The sequence below is a fragment of the Lissotriton vulgaris genome, chromosome 11 (assembly GCF_964263255.1).
Source record: "Lissotriton vulgaris chromosome 11, aLisVul1.2, whole genome shotgun sequence".
In the NCBI taxonomy this organism is placed as follows: Eukaryota; Metazoa; Chordata; class Amphibia; order Caudata; family Salamandridae; genus Lissotriton; species Lissotriton vulgaris.
Window position 1 is genome coordinate 589018610 of NC_141699.1, and position 19294 is coordinate 589037903.

The 19294-nt window shown below is 47.6% G+C and overlaps 1 protein-coding gene across 1 annotated transcript in view; it reads left to right on the forward strand.

Moving 5' to 3' along the window:
* DMTN (dematin actin binding protein) overlaps positions 1-18370 on the forward strand; it is a 434932-nt gene extending 416562 nt beyond the window's left edge. The window contains exon 17 of the mRNA XM_086943677.1: positions 10233-18370. Coding sequence (XP_086799803.1) covers positions 10233-10346 — 114 coding nt within the window. The 3' untranslated portion in view covers positions 10347-18370. The remainder of the gene's footprint in view (positions 1-10232) is intronic.
* Positions 18371-19294: the final 924 nt, after the last annotated feature.

Below are 19294 nucleotides of genomic sequence, written 5' to 3' on the forward strand. Positions count from 1 at the left end.
GGCGCATCACCCCGCATCTAGGGATTATTCATATTTCTCGAGCCTCCATGAGTTGCATGTCAGGCTAGATGGCTTTCTTGGTTCGCCCGAACTGGTTTCGGCAGCGGTCCGATCAGAGTACTTATCGAGGACCATCTCGGACCATAACCCCCTCCTGCTGGACATTCGCTGGTTTCCTGGGACGCCGGCGGTACCCACCTGGAAGATGAGACCCGAGATCCTCGAGGACAGTGTCTTCAAGGCGGACCTGGGGGAGAGAATATCGGATTATTTTGCGTCCAACGGCGGCTCCGCGAGTACTAGGGCGTTCGAATGGGACGCTTTTAAGGTAGTGGTGAGGGGCTACTGTATCTCTAAGAAGGTGGGCATGAGGCGCGTCATCCTGGCTGATTTAGACACAGCGGACCGGGCACTCCGCGAGCTTGAAGTTAGCCGCCCCGGACACCCGGAATTGCAAGCACAAACGGTGGAGGCGAGGGAGAGGGTAGCGGTGGAGGTCGAACGGCCCCGCTGTTTTGATTATAAGGCCTATACGGTCCGGTCTATCGCGGAGGGAGACAGGTCGAGTGCGTTGCTGGCGTGGTTGGCCAACCCTACGCGCCAGTCCCAGACGACGACGAATATGCTTGGAGCAGACGGGACCGAGGTATGCACCCAACCGGAGATTCTTAGTTGCTTCCGGCATTATTATGAATGTTTATACCGCAGTCGCTCCGCACGTGACCCAGACCGGCTTGATAATTATCTTCGCCCACTGGAGCTCCGCACAGTAGGGCAGGAAGTGGCGAAAACTCTGGGTTCCGATATCGACTTGGGGGAGATTCGCGGGGCCATCAAACGGATGGCGAGGAACAAGACCCCGGGCCTAGATGGCCTACCAGTGGAGTTCTATGCAGCTTACGCTGACCTCTTAGCCCCTCGTTTACTGGTGGTCTACAGGGAGGCGAAGAGGTTGGGGCGACTCCCGAGCTCGATGTGTGAAGCATTGGTGGTTCCTCTCCTCAAACCGGGCCGAGACTCATCCGACCCGGGGTCCTACCGTCCCCTATCAATGTTGACGGTGGACTACAAAATATTGAGCAGCATCTTGGCCTCGAGGCTGCTGGGACATATGAGTTCCCTAGTGCATGAGGACCAGGCCGGCTTCATCCCACGGCGGAACACGACTATGAATATTCGAAGGTTGTTCCGCTTGCTTGGGGAACCATTTGTGGATGCCCCGTCCCCGGTAGTTTTGTCGGTGGACCTGGAGAAGGCTTTTGGTAGCCTAGAGTGGGACTACCTCTGCACGGTGTTACGGAGATTCGGCCTCGGGGAGGGATTTGTCAGATGGACCGCGGTTCTTTATGCTTCTGCTTCGGCCAGGGTCCGATCGGGCCCATTGATTTCATTGCGGTATCCGGTGGAACGAGGCACGCGGCAGGGATGCTCCTTGTCCCCACTTCTTTTTGCGCTAGCGGTGGAGCCACTGGCGATGCACCTTCGCTCGGGAGCCCACTATACGGGCTTATGGACGGCTGCGGGCCCGCATTATGTCTCGCTATATGCGGACGACCTGTTGCTCTTCCTGGAGGACCCGGTCGACGCTTTGCGGGGAGCGGAATTGGCGCTCACGGAGTTCGGAGCGGTCTCATGCCTCCGAGTGAATTGGTCTAAGACCTGTCTTTTTCCGGTACGCAGGGGTACCCCCACCCCTGCGCTAAGTAGGGAGATCAGATGGGAGCCCGACTGCTTTAAGTACCTTGGGGTATTCGTTTACCACGACCAACCCGACCTCCTAGACGGGAACATTGCCCGCTGCATTCGAGCACTCCGAGGTTGCATGGACTTTTGGGCCACGCTGCCGCTCTCAGTGGCGGGACGTATCGCCCTGCTCAAAATGGTGGCGCTTCCCCGGTTATTGTATTACTTCCGAACTTTGCCGATCTGGGTCCCGCCGGCTACGTTTCGTCGCTTGCGCTCTATGGTGGTCGGGTTCCTCTGGGGAGCGGGCAGGCGGCGGGTGGCCCTCAATACCTTGATGAGGCCGAAGGACGAGGGGGGGCTCGCTGTGCCGGACTTCGAGAAGTACTATCTGGCGGCGCAGCTCCAGACTTTCGCCCAGGAGATCGCCAGGGAATTCAGGGGCCCGGAAGACGGTAGAGGGACGGGTATGGCCAGGCATGTTCTCTCCTTTATAGCGCTGCGACAACGCTTGGTCCTGCGGGACTTGTCGATGGAGGAGCGGACTATCCGACTGTGTTGGAATCGGGCTCACGCCAGAGGCCAACTAAGAACACCGTATGCGCCTGAAATACCGTTGGGGATGCTGACGGCCCTCCCCCATGGAGGGGATTGGTCACGATTGGCGGCCTGGGAGGATTCCGGTTTACAGCTCGTCGGTGATCTGTACGAGGACGGAGCGCTCCTGTCCTTTCAGGATCTCATTGACCGCTTCGGGATCTCCCGGGGCGACTTTCTGCTACACTCGGCCATTGTGCGAGCGATCCAGGCACACTGGCAGAACGGGCTGGAGGAACCCCACTTGTCTCAAGTGTGCCAGTACGTAATGATGTCAGCGGGCACGGTGAAGGCGGTCACTTGCCTCTACGGCAGGTTGATAGCCGAGGGATTGGCTCCTCTCACCACATTGAGGACCCGCTGGGAGGAGGACATTGGTAGGGAGATCCCGGAGACGACCTGGGCCCAGTTGGTGAGACGTGCCTGGAAGGGCACACGTAGCGCCCGTTTCCAACTGGTCCACTATTATGTTCTCCATAGAGCGTACCTGACCCCGGTGAAGATCAGGCGTTATTTTGCCACGGCTTCAGCGGAATGCCCTAGATGCCCGGCTCAGGAGGCGGACCTCCTACACATGTTATGGGCCTGTCCAGGACTGACGTCCTACTGGCAGGAGGTAGCGACGACTCTGGAGGAGGTGACGGGGAGGCGCTTATCATTCGATGCGGCGGTGGGGCTCTTACACTGGTTCCCCCATACCCCCCGGAATAAAATTTCCAGTAAATTTATCGACCTGGGGCTCCTCCTTGCTAAGCGAGAGGTGACCAGGAACTGGAAGGCACGAGCTGGTCCGGCAGGCAGCAGATGGCACAGTGAGCTTTTGAAATGGGCGGCGGGAGAGAGCGCGCTGAGATATCAGCTGGCTTGGAGGCAGGGCAATGAGAAGGCGCAGGAGGCCGCGTTGGAGTGGGAAATGCTGGTGCAGGCCCTCAGGGATTATTGTGCCCCCAGCGACTCCGAAAGTGAAGAAGCGACTCGCCCCGAGTCCCGATGAACGTCAGCACTGACAGTCCTATTACCTTCCCCGGGGGTCAAATAGTAGATCCTATGTTGATAAGCTCCCTGGCGCTGGTGGTGGGGGGGGGGGGTTTCACAGTTAGTAGGTATTTTGAGGGGGGGGGTTATTTTGGGGGTTTTGGGTTTGTTTGGAAAAGCAGATGACGGACAGTGTATTATCCGGACCAGCTCCAGCATCCTACTGACCCCTGTTGCATTTCGCCGCCCGACCCCAGGGTTGTGGGCCGGTTGGCTGTGTACAGACTTTACGGAGGGGGGCCAGAGGGCTTTATTCTGTATATGTTGCCTATAATACAAGGCTGGTCGCTACTGTACTGATTTACTGATTCCTGCAATAAAAATATATTTAAAAAAAAAAAAAAAATGATGCATGCATGCGAATGTGTGATGACATTTGTAAGCGTATTTTTCATCGCACTTGTTTTCTTTTTTTCTCAGCATCAGCAAAGAAGCATTTTTTTTGCTGATAGGTTAAATGATCTATGCTGGCCTCAGGAGACTCTGTGTGCCTTTTGCCAATTCAATTACTTTCTCAATTACTGTCAAGAATATAGAGGGAATCAATCGTGGTGATCGTAATAGTCTCCTATTGGCCCAGCGAGGTTTGCTTCCTCTCCTCCTGCAAGCCCTAGCAACCCATCCACCGTGGAGACTGTGATTGGAGTAAAGAAGGAATAAGAGGCACAAAGACATACCTCCCTCAAACCTGTTAATGTCAGTTTGGAGGTTGAAATAGGGTCTTTCCAGTCACTGTGCTCATGTTGTGAAGCTCTCTTAACATCCCTCCACTCTCAAGCTTTATTCCAGACACGGGGCTCTTTTTCTGAAAGTGGTCTCCTCTATCCTGTGTCTTTCTTTCCTATTTGGACATTTTCATCAGAAAGATTTCTGTTTTCTAATGTAAGATCTCTGAGGGGAGCAAATAAAGCCTTCTGCATCCTGTAGCGTGGTTTGGAGTCTGGTACAGTTCTAGTTTTCCAACATTTGAGACATTTGTCTTTAACCTGCCTGTTTTTCATCTCATGACACATTCCTGAGATTTTCCTTTTGTCATTTAAGCCTACAATCTCATCCTATTGATCCTCTATCTGAGGTAGACCTCAACTTTCTACCTATGAAGATGGTATTTTCGGAGGTGGAAAACCCTGCTAAATGCATCGAGTAGCTATTTGAGCTCTTCTGTACGAAGAATCCTTTGACTCTGTCTTTCCGGACAGGCTATTCTGCATTCTGATGCTTTCTTTATTCCTAAATTCTCTTTTCCCTTTTTCTAATTTCAGCAGGTGTTTCTTCCTTTGTTCCTCCCTACTCCATTTTCAGAAGATAAAAAAGCTTTAGACTTCCTTGATAGGTGCAGTGCAATTCTAAATTACCTTCAGCAGTCCAAATCCTTTAGAAAATATTTGTATTACTTTTGGAATGTCTGAACATGGATGTAAAGCTTCCTCTCTTTCTATCATCAGATGTATTAGATCAATTTTGCTTTAACGTACTCCTTAGGAGACACCCATTTCCTATTAGCATATGTTAATTCCACCAGGAGTATCTTAGCTTCTTGGTTTGAAACTAATTAAAGGACTATTTATCTCTGAAATCTGGTTAGTGGCCACTTGGGCTTCTCATAACACATTTTTCCCCACTATCAACTTCAGGGCCTGAGAAAGAATGGTTTGAATTTTTAGAGTTGGGGTTCTCAGTTCCACTATGACGGATTCATTTTGATAAATTGTTATATCAGTAAATACTGGGGGTCATATTTGCGCCATTGTAGCGTCACCATAGCATAATTTTTTTCTGATGTTCCACTGCTGCAAACCATGAAAGTGTATCTATGAGGCCATGCAATGCCACTTTTCATGGATTTGAATGGCCTCAGAGTTATGGAGTAAGGCAAGCAGTGCAATTCACGGCATTGCCTTACTCTGCGCTAGAAGGTGTTTCATGGGCCTTGTGGTGGGTGTTCCCACACAACGCCCATGGATTTTGATGCTTCCTCTGATTTACAAAACCATGTAAAATTCGGGATGCATCAGAGCCTTCAAGGCGTAATGAGGAGAAATAACTTTATTTCTCCTCTTTTTTCCTCTTTCCTTGTGTGCTGCATTCTGCAGCACACATAGAAAGATGAAAAAGCCTACCAGAATTGTTTTTGTGCAGGAAGGTGCCCCTTCCTGCACAAAAACAATCCTGCTGACAACACATGGTGCAAGGGTGCCTGGTGCCGAAACGGCGCCAGCCCTGGGGTAAAGGAGAGGGATGCACCTTATTAGCTAAATACAATGCATTCCTGTCCTCACCACTTGACACAGGGCAGCGCCGCACAGTGACTAGGTACGCTGCCCTACCCCAAAACCCCATAAATGAGGCCTTGGGTGTAGAAGTCCCAGCGTGTTGGTTGGATTTTCTTTTCAAAAGAATGGCCTCGTGTTCCAAGCTTTGCTCTCCTCATATTGTTATGATGGGACAAGGAAGAGGTTCATAGAGGCAATGCCCCAATTACTTATTGGTAATGGTCATTACTCCTAGTCCTACTGTTCCTCAAACCACTCAAAGATCCCACTCTCCCCTCCTAGTCATTCGCCCATTTGTTGGCTTTAATATTTCCAGAAGGATGCTTGGAAAGTCCCCCCTTCACTGCAGCCAGCATGGGAGGAAGGGCAGCATTCACAGCATATTCTTTGGATTTCCATTTTGATGGCAGTACTGGGGTTGCCACATGGCTGAGTATTTTCCCTGCATGGCCTGTATTTTTAAGTTCAAGCCAGTAAAAATATTGGGAAATGTAGGGAAATTATGTATTTTTATCCTACTAAAACATAAATGTAAACTAGCAAACAAATATAGAAATTAGTTAAAAATTATTAAAATCTGTCTTAATTATTTCAGAATGATTATTAGAGCAAATATAGGGATACCGGCATGTTACAAAACAGAACCTGACAGTTTTACATGGATACTTTTCACCTACGACCTGCCGGCAGTTTCAAAACAGCAAAACGTAAACAAGAGGCCACTATGTTGTTTTCTTAGAAAGGTGGCAAACCTAGGTTGAATTCACCTCATGTTTGTATGAGTGGGACGAGGAAGAGAAGGAGAAAGGAAGATTGCCAATAAGTAGTCATTGCACTCTCTGGCTGGCATCTTCTACAGTCTCTTTGCTGTGCTGTGGCATGCCCCAGTCTAAATAGGGGCACTGCCAGAGCAGGGGCCGTCTCTCACCTGACTGAGTAAAAAAATGTCTTACCTGCAATTGAGGCCTATCACTCAGGAAGAAGTCCTTTACCAACAGGTATAGCTATAATCAGATGTACTGGTGCATCTCCAACACAGATGTCATGAATATTGAATCCCATCTACCGACCCCCACCCATATCATATGCATAGCCCCAAACTTGCATTCCTCAGAAGACCCATGTTGTTTTGGAATCCGCCACCCCAAGGGCTGAACTCACTTTCCATCTTGGAGGGTAACCACATGAGTACATTATTGATAGTGTCATTGTATTAAGTATGGTGCAGGTATATCGTGTTATCTATTTTTCTGCAATAGGACAAATCCTACAGGACGGTCCTGGTTCTATTTGGGGAAGATGCAAAAAGTGTACCGGGGAGGAGGGTAGGCACTCTGAGTATGTTGAAGGTATCATCCCAATTTGGCAGTGTTTCTATGTCTGGTGTGCAGGGACACATCCTGAGTGTTGTTGGAGATAATGCTGTGGGGTTGGCCTGGATGAGCTGCCCGGATGGGATGGGATGTGCTGGTAGAAGTATGCTAGTTGTATTGGAAGCTATGTTTAACTTGGTATTTTAACCAGAAGTCTAATACATAAATAAAATGATGATGAAGTGTTTTTTCTCCAATGGCAGTTTACAAAAAACAAGCACTGGCGTTGCCAATAGGTCTCGCAGTAGGAAAGTTGGAGCTATTGGTTTTGTAAATGACAAAGTCCTTTATGTTTTTAAAATGAAAAAAAAATAAAAGGCATTGTTATTTGCAATGGTAATGGCTCCAACTTTCCTACTGGGAGACCTATTGGCAACATGAGTGGTGTAGCGTGTGTGAGTGGTGTTGCGTGTGTGATTGGCGTTGCCTGTGTGAGTGGCGTTGCGTGTGTGAGTGGCGTTGCGTGTGTGAGTGGCGTTGCCTGTGTGAGTGTTGTTCCGTGTGTGATTTGTGTTGCGTGTGTGAGTGGCGTAGCGTGTGTGAGTGGCGTTGCGTGGGTGAGTGGCGTTGCGTGGGTGAGTGGCGTTGCGTGGGTGAGTGGCGTTGCGTGGGTGAGTGGCAAGTTGGAAGTTCGGTGCTATTATATTTACATAAGGCAGAGTGAAGTTCCCTCCTAATTCTGGCATATAAACATATATTCCCAGCATAGGTTTTATTTGAAATGCAGTGCTACGATGAATGAGCGCCAGGTCTGCTGGTGTTTCGAAAACACTGGCTGATTGAGTCTTGGTGTCAAAAACAACTGTGTAAGATGCTAATAATTTAATTCACCTGTGGTGGGTGCTGCACAGATGATGAGACAACAACAAATACACGTCTGCGAAGAATAAAGCTCTAGAAAGACCCTGAAAAGAGAGGCGGCCCTGAGTCAGCTTCTTCAGCACAGCAAAGGACAGTTGACTTCCCCACACTGGCAGATCTTCAGGCACCGCCGACTAAGGGGTCATTCAGCTGCTGCTGCAGGATTATACGAAAGACATCACTGCCTGCTTCAGAATACTACCAGGGAGCCCTTGGACTCGGATCTCTCTTTGGAGAAATCAAAGGCACAAACTGATCACGGTGAAACATCCTTGGCGAGCACGAGAACAAGATGAAATCGAGTCAGAGACCTTGGGGAAAACAAGCTCTTGGCATTGCTAAGATTAGGGGGGAGGAGAAATGCGGCTCGGGAGCAAATGGTAAAGAGCGCGTGAATGGGAAGAGCCGTGGGAGGTGGGAGGGGAAGTCGGAAAGTGCGAAGTGCAGACGGGGGGCGGGGTGTGGAGCCTTTGAAGTGTGTGTGGCTTTCATGTGGAGTTCTGGGTGGGGGTGCAGCCTGCGTGAGGAGGTGGTTGGTGTGGTTGATGCATAGATACCGGCCTCTATCTGGTCGGTAGGTGTGCGGGCAGGTGCAGGTGTCATGAAATCGTATGTGGCCGTGTCCCTGCCTACCTACTCTGGAAATCGGAATGGCCCGAGGGTGGGGGAGTGTGGGCCTGGAGGGGTTTGCTGGTGATGGGCAGATGAGTCACTGCTGTGGATGAGCTGTGCCAGCGTCCCGGAGATAAGCATTAACCCTTCACTGCCCAGGGCTGCACAAGGAGGATACTGCCAGTGGCGGGAGGCTTGCTTTGGGGCTGGAAGTTTGTCAGTTCATGGAAGCCAGGAAGGCCTGTATGCTGTTAGAAATGTGGAGACCCTTGTATCTTATAGTGCTGTGCCTAGAATCAAAAGCCACAATCTGCATTAGAGAACACGTCTGTTGACTCTGCATACAGCAACAGCCGGTAAAACAATCCATTGCCTATCGGTAGAGTTACCTCACGACAATGCAAGTATGGAAGAAGTAGGGAGGTGTTACTCTTTTTGTCAAATACTGGGCAAAAGCTGAGCCAGAGCTCTGCAGGTCATGAAAGTATTAGCTTTCATAGCTTGTTCTAATGTTCTTCATTCAGCACAGTGCACATTTCACTGCCTTCGCTGCTGCCGTCATCGGTACAAAAATTAACTGGATCAATTGGCAGCTGGTCTTTTGATCTGTTTTTGGAATTGTTTGGAAATAATACGAAATTCTGTTTTGCACGTTTTGTTTCGCTTCTCGGTCAGCACACTTACATTTCTTGCTTCTTAAACCTACTGAAAATCGGAGTAAATTGCACATGGGATGCAGTTTGCACACGGGAAAATACCACATGTGCAATATGCATATGGGCAAATACTGTCTGACTTAGGACCCCGCTTGAAGTGCAAAGGCGAGTGTGTACCAGTACAGAATTACAACAAGAGGCTTACGTCTCAGCCCTCATCAAATTGAGGGGATGTGCTGGTGTGGGAGGGGGGAGGTGCTGGTGTGGGAGGAGTGCTGTTAGGGCAAGGCTGTGTTTGCGGGGAGAGAGAGGGGAGGTGCTGGTGTGGGAGGGGGGAGGTGCTGGTGTGGGAGGAGTGCTGTTAGGGCAAGGCTGTGTTTGCGGGGAGAGAGAGGGGAGGTGCTGGTGTGGGAGGGGGGAGGTGCTGGTGTGGGAGGAGTGTTGTTAGGGCAAGGCTGTGTTTGCGGGGAGAGAGAGGGGAGGTGCTGGTGTTGGAGGGGGGAGGTGCTGGTGTGGGAGGAGTGCTGCTAGGGCAAGGCTGTGTTTGCGGTGAGAGAGAGGGGAGGTGCTGGTGTGGGAGGGGGGAGTTGCTGGTGTGGGAGGAGTGCTGCTAGGGGAGGAGAAGCCTGATGCCGGATGGGGGCGGGAGAGCCTGGGAATGCAAGAGGCTGGGCTTGCATGCGATGCGCGTGCATGTACACGGGAACTGCATGAAAACCGCGGGGCTGAAAGCCTTTTGGTTTCACGATGTTTTCGCCACTTGAATTCTCGCTCCGCTCGATGCGCTTGCGCACATCGATAGGTCGCGAGACCTAAAAACAGAGTTTAGGGAAGAAGGTTGCTATGGTGATGCTACACAAAACTACATCAGGTTCTGGAGCTCTGTTGACTGATCAAAGTATATGTTGTGCAAATGATGTTGATCCCTGTGAGGCAGAGGTGATGGGGTTTGGGGGCTTGATAGTAGGCTTCGAATTGGGGTACTATGTTTTTAATGATCCCTTTAAAGATGTTCAAGGAACAGGCAGTTCATTGGTCAAGTAGTCGTGGACTGTTGCCTTCATGGTCTTGGTGGGCAATGATTTGCCCAAGTAATTGTTTGCCACAGGTCCTCACCTGCTTCCCTCCCTTCTTCATTTCAGAGACACCTGTCCCCGGAGGACTTCCAGCGCCTCTTTGAAATGCCCCTGGAGGAGTTCAGCAAGCTGGCCCTGTGGAAGAGGAACGACCTGAAGAAGAAGGCCTTCCTTTTCTAAATGAAGAGGTGGACGATGAGGAGGAGCATCTCGAAGGCTTCGCAAGAGCCCAGGCCACTGCTATGGCACCCAAAAAAAGGCAAAGGTGGCACTTGGCAGTCCCCAGGGCCTCGGTGACAGGAAGGGTGCTAAGAAGGAGGTGGTCAGGGCTCAGTAGCCAACTCCCGGTGTCCCGGCCGCTTTCCTATCGCCTTTTGTACAGAGCCCCCTGTCAAACGCTCACAAATATGGCGGCTGTCCTGTTGTCCCTCCCTTCATTCTGTCCCCTTAAATGAACTCACATTGAGCATTTTCAAGTTCCCTGTTGGGCAACAAGCATGTTAAGCTTCTAGGAAGGAGACATCAAACTTTTAGCGCGTCTAAGATGGACTGTGACCAAGCATCCATCTCCGACAAGGGCTGCTCAGGTCAGCTGCAGCTAGCGACCCTTGGGGAGGCATTACTGGACATGCACCCTCATCCACTCCGGCAAAGAAGACCAGCCCCAGGTCATTTAGCACTCAGTTTCATAGGAGGGGGGGTGCAAGGAGAAATGCCAGACCCCCATCCCCCAACTCCCATGAGCAGCTGTAGCCCCTCTCGGTCTGATGTGGGGTTGATGTGCACAATGATCACAGCCCTACTTATCCTAGTGGGGTCATTCTGGGGTCTCATCGCTTTTAAAGCAATCTCCAGTTCTGCCTCAATATCAACATCAATGCAGCAAATCACTATTGGATATAGAGTGGCAGCTAAATGCTCCCAGCGATGATACATCAGCATTGTCACTAGCGATAAAAGACCACTGGTTCACTATTGATTATTAGGGATAGTTTCACAATAACACATTTAAGCAAGCACTTTGTCACTAATGCGAATAGCAGAAAATTATATCTCGAGTGGCTATAGGCGTGCATTCTATCAGTAGGGATGACAGTTATACTATGAGAGCTCTTTACACTACTGATAGTTAGGATTAGTTGCACCATTATTGATTATAAACAGCTAGTGTATGACTACTGATAGAGAACACATAATCACTCTATATATACAGGAGACGGCAGAGATACTACTGAGAACAGAAAAACACATATCCCACAACACCATATTGCATCAATGGTGATAGTGCACAGGTGGGACTGCAGCACTTTTCACAGTACAAGGGGTGATTGGGCATCTCGTATTGATAAACACTCAGAGTCACTATTGTAAGAACAAGGAGGCACTATTAATTGTACAGTTGTGTGCTTTGTCATTTTTGGTAGTGTAAGAATGGCTGTGTCACCAAAAATAGTGAAAGGAGCTTTGTTTTTTTTCATCATGAATGTGGTACATGTCCTTGATGATGGAACAGATAAGTGCATTACTTTTGATATTGAAAGGTTGAGTGTGAATCTGATGATAGTGAAAAGGGCGAGAAAGGCCAGTGTGCCTTTCTTGAAGGAGAAAGGTGTGTGTGTTTGTGTGCCATTACTTCAAAGGAAAGAGGTTGGTGTGTCACTATTAGTGCAAAGGATTTGTGAGTGTGTCTGTGGTGTGGAAAACTCTAGCCGCACACTGAATTCATAGATGTCGGTTCACAAAAATAGACAATTGGAAGTGACACCAACCTCCATTTGGACATCCCACACACCAGCCAATGACATCACATGGCCTCCTGTTTGTGGCTGAAGTGAATAAGGACCATAGGACCCTATTTGCTTTGTGTCGTTAGCACTGCCTTCCTGACCCCTCAGCTTCATACCAGAAAGGTCAGAAGGACAAAGTAGGATAGTAGCTGCAACCCCACTCACTCTACTGGTAACCAATGCACATTCCGCAATGGGTACCGTCTTGTGCATAGAGTGAGATGTCTGCAGAATGAGTGACTATTATACTGAGTCCTGCTTCCTCCTCTAACTCTTTATGTGATTTGATTATCCCTTTAGGAACTTTGTGATTGACAGCAGGAGAACAGCAGTGACTCATCAAAAAGGGAGTCCTCAGGTGCGGGGATGCACCAAGCGGAACATCTGCGGAGTGTTTGTGCCAGCAACTCTCTTAGGGTCTTAGAGTTAGGGTCAGGCTCCCTCGCTTGTACGTAGTGCACCAGATTCCAGAGGTATATAGCATGTATTGTGCCGAGAGCAGACTTTGCTTACAATTCTGACATCTAGTTTTTATTCTTTAATCTGCCCTTTACTCCATCTATGTTTCAACATGATCAACGTGCAACATGGCAGTTCTTTCTTTTAAAGAAATGACGCACACTGAGTACGAAATTGCCTCTAGGCGCCTTCTGAACCAAGGTGGGAAGCTAAAATACATTTGAGAAATAGTCAGGGTCGTACCGTGGGCAGTGAGATTCTGATTTCCAACAATCACACTGAAATATGAGGTTAAAATACAATATAGGACAAACTGGTTGAATATGAGGGGCTCAAGGGGCAGTGGAAAATAAGAGAAATGTGGTTCTGTAGGGGTACCAAGTGAGAGAAAACACAATATTTTGTAAAATAATAAACATTTTGAAGACTTTTAAAACAGAGAGAGGAGGAGAGTGTGAACACTTTTGTATGTGTGGATGTTCAAATCCGACAGACGCCTCACCAAACCCGACTGAAATCACCTGTCCCCTACTATTTACTAGAAAATACATATACTAGGTGGGGTGTAACACCCCAAACACCCCCTGAAGCTTCGTCCTTGGAAATAGTGAAACTTCACAGTTAAAAAATACTGTAGCTAGTGAAAGGGTGGGGGTGTGCGAAGTTGCAAAAGTTTTTCCACTACAAAGTTTGTGAATTGTTTCACAACTTTACACCCTTTGAGAAGTTCACCCAGTGTGCAAATTTAAAAAAATATACGAAGAAGGTGAACAATAATTCAGCATAATTACTTTTTGATTTTAAACTCCTGAGAAAATTACTTGTTAATAGAATTCTCTCTTTTTGCCATGGCGGCAAACACCTCCAGATTCGGTCAGCTTTCAAGTAGAGAGGCAGTAGAAAGTTTGAGCAGCTGGCAGCATTTGCAACCAACAGGTGTAGATGAAGACGATCGTCATGTTGATACAACATTGATACCCCCATGTAAAATTCAAGATGCACTTGTGGTTACACCATGCCTCCAACGAGCATTGGCAATGCCAGTAGGTCTGGCTTTAAGGGAATGTTGTATGGGAAAGTAAAGCATTACAAGTAAATAGCAGGGGAATGGATATTCATTTGTGTGAAAGCAAAGACCTGTACAATAATAGTGGTTACACTTAAAAGGTCAGGTGGCACTTGCACTTCAAATCCAGACCTAAACATCCATGTAGGGTAATAACTGCTCTCCTCCCATCTCTGATGCTGCCAGAGGAAAACGCGGTAAATTGGTTATCTAAGACACTTTAATGGCACCACAATATCATGCATGGGCCCCTGAAAGTTCAAGCTCAAGCAGCTGGATAAAAAAATCAAAAAAATCTGGATGATTATTAAACAAACAGAATGATAATTACCAGCGCACAAGAGAATACTGAGAATTGTTCACATATTTTTCACCTACCAGCACTTGGCCCATCCGTATAGCTAAACGTAAACTAGTGGCTGGTATGATTTTTTTTTCCCTGAGTAATGTGGCACCCTAGATGCAATGCACTTGTTGACAATGAAGGAGTTAGTGTGTCATCATTTATAGTGAAAAGAACTGGTCTGAAATAAATGATAGGGAAAAGGGTAACTGGGTCACTAGTGAGTGGGTGAAAGTTTCTCTGATAATAGTGATAGGATAAGTGAGTCATTATCAGGAGTGAAAGGCTTCTACGCCCCTTAGTTGACAGTGAGAAGTGCAGCTTTTGTCACTGCAGTGAAATGGATAAATGTGTCACTTGTTACAGTAAATGGGTTAGCCTATCCTTGTTGGTATTGGGAAAATGCGTGCTGAAATGTCACTGGCTAACACTGCAAACATGAAGCCGCCTAGTGCTACAGGAAGGTATTAACAGTTGACAGGTGAGCTGCACCCCGGCCCAGCCTTTAGTTTACAGAGCAGGTGGGCTCTCTCTCACCCTCAACTCTTGGAGGAAAACAAGTACCCACTGCCTACCAATAGAGTACAGCGCAGCAAGAGCACCGTATCACCCTGCACTGTGCCAGCAATGCCCCTAAATGGAAGGCCCTTCAGGGTCTTTTGTGGGGAGCCTGACACGTGTCAGTCATAGGTCACCGTTATGTGACACAGTACTGATTGGCCTATCGGGAGAAGGGCAGATTTTAGACAGAATGCATATCGGAAACTCCTGGAGGCTGGGGTGGCCTTTGCTTTAAGGTGGAGCTGGTGTGGGACCAAAAAGTAAGCTGGTGTGGTGTGGGGGGTCTACCACGATACACCACTGTAATGAGTTACACAGGGCTGAGAGGAGGGCCACAGTTCGTATATATTCAGCAGAGCCCCTAACTTCCAACCTCAGACAAAGAGCAGTCATACTTTGGTAAGGTGCCTTGGAAAGAGGTGCGTTCATTCCAGCAGAGCGCCCTACCATATAAAACAAGCATTGGCATAGCCAATAGGTGTCGCCTTTGGGACCTTATAAGGATTAGCCATGTAAAAGTTAATGTTGTTGCACCAAGGATATTGTGCTGGATAACTAAACACTTATAAGGTCCCAAAGGCGAGACCTATTGGCTATGCCAATGCTTGTTTTGTTTAGCCTTGTGTAGCTCAAGCACTGCACAACATGCACTCTGCTGCCCCTTAATGGCAGTCTCCTGTCACTGCAGTTTCACCCATTGCTCTACAATCTCATATTTATAGCCACTGGAATTATGCGGCAGGGGAGGGCCAAATTAGGCAGCAGGGTTGCGTAAATAATGCGGCAAGAAAAAGGCACATTATGCAGCATTATGCTGCATATTTTGGGATAGAATTACTTCACATTATTTTGTAATTTTTAAACTTGTTAAAGCTGTGGGGGCATTATTTGCAACTCATTAGTCCAGGTTTAACACCCAAACACAGTAATAAACTACAGAAAGGTGACCAGTCAACCTTTACAAAGGACCTTCTACTGCACTGCAACATGTGTTGCTGCGTTTTAGTAACTTTTGAACTGTTTGAGCTAGAAACAAATTTTATTTTGTTAAAATCTGCAGGTTATGCAGCAGATGATGGATTATGTTGCAAATGCAGCAAATGTATTATGATGTAAAAATTGCCGCAGATGCACAATCGCATAATTCCAGTGGCCCTGCTAATAGTAAGTAAATTCCATGCATCTCTAAAAAGTCCAATTTAAACGGGCTAATCACAATCAGATTTCTCCTATGGGACGCAGATTTTGCACTTATTCCTAGATACTAATATTTTCGTCCAAGTGACTCCATACTGCAGCCGAGAGGCTTTGTTTTGAAACTCTGGGCAGTGTTACGGAAAATGCCGGAGTGGGCAATAGACGTTTGTGCCTCCTTTTTGTGTCCTCAGGGCACATTGGTGTTACAGAAGGGCCAGCCGATGCTTGTGCACCACATTCTGTGATATAGATCGAGTCTGCTCAAAATGTATGCCCACACGAATCCAAGGGTTTGTTCCTTCATTTGCATGCGGTGCACTGCCCCCATGAAAATTAGAGTGTACCTGCGTTAAACTGCTGATGCGGGTGGTGATGTGAAGATGTCATCTTGCACACTAATTGTGTGTCACAAATTAGGAGGCACTTAGTACACCCCCATGCCACTCCTGGGGTTGGAGGGCATGCGATGCGGAGCCAAGGAACATCTTTGGGCACTCAGCTCATGTGGATGCAGTCGTTTGGATGCAGTCACACACTTCACCCACCGCAGGGGATCCATACAACCTCCCTAAAAATGAGATCATGTCCATCCCCTGCAGGAAAGCTAGACTGCATGTTTCAATGAGCCAGTCCACCTTTCCTCTCTTGTAGCCTCCTGTTCAGCCCTCCCTTTGTGTAACCCCGCTTGCTGCATGCCTTATGCTAGGTTGCTGTGTAAGTCACATGCATACATACATGCAGGAGAGTGGAGAAGGTGCAGGAGAATGCAGACATCTGCAGCATTCTTCAAGGATGCAGAAGGAAGCCATCAGGGGTGGACGCGGATGCAGATTTTAGCAGTTAAAAGAGCTGCAGAAGGCTAGAGGAAGCACGAGTCTAAGCGGGTAGATGGTTCTACACCTGAAAAGCTCCCATAATATTTTGATACAAAATATCGAGAGACAAAATATCGAACGGTAAGTGCATTTGGGAAGTATAGATTTTCTATTCCTAACTCCATATCTATATACCTTAAAGACGCATGCACTGCGTAGTATGTATGTGGAGTTAAGTATAAAAAAAATTTAGACTTACTTACCTGACCATATTTTATTTGCCATATTGTGAGCCATCGATATTCTGGTGTCGATATTCAGGGTGCTCATCGGGGTAAAGGCAAGAACCGGAAAGCGCTAGGACCAGAAGTGGTTGCAGGACTCTGCATGGAAGAAAACGTGTGAAGTGAGTGTGCAGTGAGTGTAGAAGTGGTTGTGCGCCGCTATTCAGCACTGTATAAACAGCTGAGAAGGTACATTGATACGTACAAGTGCAGACACCCCTTCACATGCCGCACAACGCACTTACAGAGGCAGTCCTAGACACACACACTTCACTGGCGGGAGCGTGAGCATGAGTCATGTCTTCATTACTTATCTAAGATCAACAGAACTGCCTGGAAACACTCCTCCTTAAAGCCTCATCAGTGAGACCAGCATAGCTACTCCTTCAAAGGCCTTGTTTTCACGGAATTCCGCTGCACGCCCTCCGCATAGTCCGCATTTTAAGGCCATGAGGCCGCCTCCGAGCAGTAACGCTCCTTGTTTTGCCAAGGCATCTCCTCTGCTCTGTTACTAGATAAGTTGATGTTACTGGGGCATAAAGTGTTCATTTCTTACCATTCTGGGCTTTCCTTTTGCAATCCTTTATACGGTGTGTTCGTATGCAGTCACATGAGACAAGACTCCAGTTCCCAGAAAGCATTAGTTCCTAAAAAAAGGCTTTGGACCGGAGTTAAGTGTCGCTATTGAAATATAAGCTCTTGAGCCTGCCTGGTGGTTAAACCGCCTCTACGCCAGACCTGCAAACACAGAGGTTGACTGGTGTGCACACAGGCTATTCCAGATCATGCGTAAAAGCATATACACAGTGTAATTTTCATAAAGTATGAAATAACCACAAAAGGATGAATAACAAGCGTGATAAATATCCCATTTAGGGCCCCATATGCACCCCAATGACAGGACATTTAGAATTTCCAGGCCTAGAACTGGTGAACACCTACTGACCTTGAACCTAAACTAAGCTGGTAGGAACGCAATTTACCCAGGGACAGCTCCCCTCCCAACCCAAAATGGGCTTCTAGTGGCATTTCCGTGCTTTTTTTTTCTTTTTTGGGCTGCAGCGAATACGCTTTCCTGGTCTCCTACTCCATGTTTCTGCACATTCTCCTCATCTCTTGCCTTGCTCATTCCAGGCTCTCGAAGCACTGTCAAGCGCCCCATTTCAACCCTCCATTTCAGTGCGCTAGAAGCATCTTTTGTGGCCTTCTCTTGTGCTCCCTTGCCTTACTTCAGCCCCCCTGCCTTCTTCTTATGTTGCCCTCAATCTACCCCAAGGTCTCAAGCACCCTGAAGTGTACATAATGCTGGGCTGTAATTTAAAAATGGGTTGTACCAAGTTCACAATACAGAGAGGGGAGGCCCACGGAGTCAGACAGGCCACCAGCATTCCGATGCTCCTTTCAGAGTTTTAGGGGCGAAGGGTTATTTTCTCCTGCCGTGCACCCCACACCCTTCCCCGTCAGTAGGTCGCACTCAGATGTACAGAATGTAATTTATTAAAAGTTAATCACGAGTCCAAAGTTGCCTTTCACAGCTTCCTATTAAAAAGATGTGTATAAATCGTTTACTGATCTCGGGTGGTTAGGAATCTGCCCCACCCACCCGATTCTGTTTTGTTTCTCGCTGATGTTGAATAACTTGTGTGAAAGTGACTTTTGCTTCTTATTAAAGGCGACGTGATATTATCAAACGTTTGTGCTGCAAGTTGTCTTTTACTTGAGTGATGTCCGAGGAGCAACCTGTCCTTAGCAAGAGTGCAATGACCCATAACACAAGCAAGGAAATTCTGTAACCCCATCCCATGGTTTAGTAGCTAACAGCTTAGTTTGCAACAGAGAGTTTGCATGGGGATTTAATGGATGACAAGTAATTCAGAACTGTACAATAGGGTGACCACATGGCATAGAGTCAAATTATGGACCGGACTGTAAAACATTCAGGACAAAGGGTCACAATTCAGGACAAAAAGTCAGGCAAAGAGGCAAAATTCAGGACAAATTTCAGAACAAAGGGTCAGTTTTACAGACACATCTGAGGAGAGGCCATACCTCAATACTTTATCAGTTCTGCATTAATTAACTTTTTTCTACATAGCACTATTTTTTCACTATGGTCTTTATGTGATTGTCTAAATATGCTACTTTCAGATGGCACATTATGTCCTTGTTCAGTAGTAAAAGAATGCCCTTGAGCACAGTCTCAAGGGCATCACGCCTACCCAGATCTCTTAACATTTTAAACTATGGGAAACATTAAAAGAAATGAACCTCTGCTAGTTTAGAAAAGTTGAGAAAAAACATCTGGCTCACCTCAACATCCAGTTAATGATAAATATAAAAAACAATTAATGAGGCAGAGCAGATGGTGTGGGAGACAGTCTAACACCTGATGTCAGGATGTGAGGTACCCATCACTCATCAGTAGTCTCACAGCACTAAAGTGTGCATGCAGGACTCTATATTTATCTCGGAACTGGGAGCCCGGACTACCAATCAAAGAGAATTAAAGAGCAAGATGAAATTGAGATCAGATGGGAGATTCACAACAACTGATTTAAAGGGTTGTTGCATAAACTGGACAAATAAGAAAGAGAAGCACAAGGTGGGACAATTCCT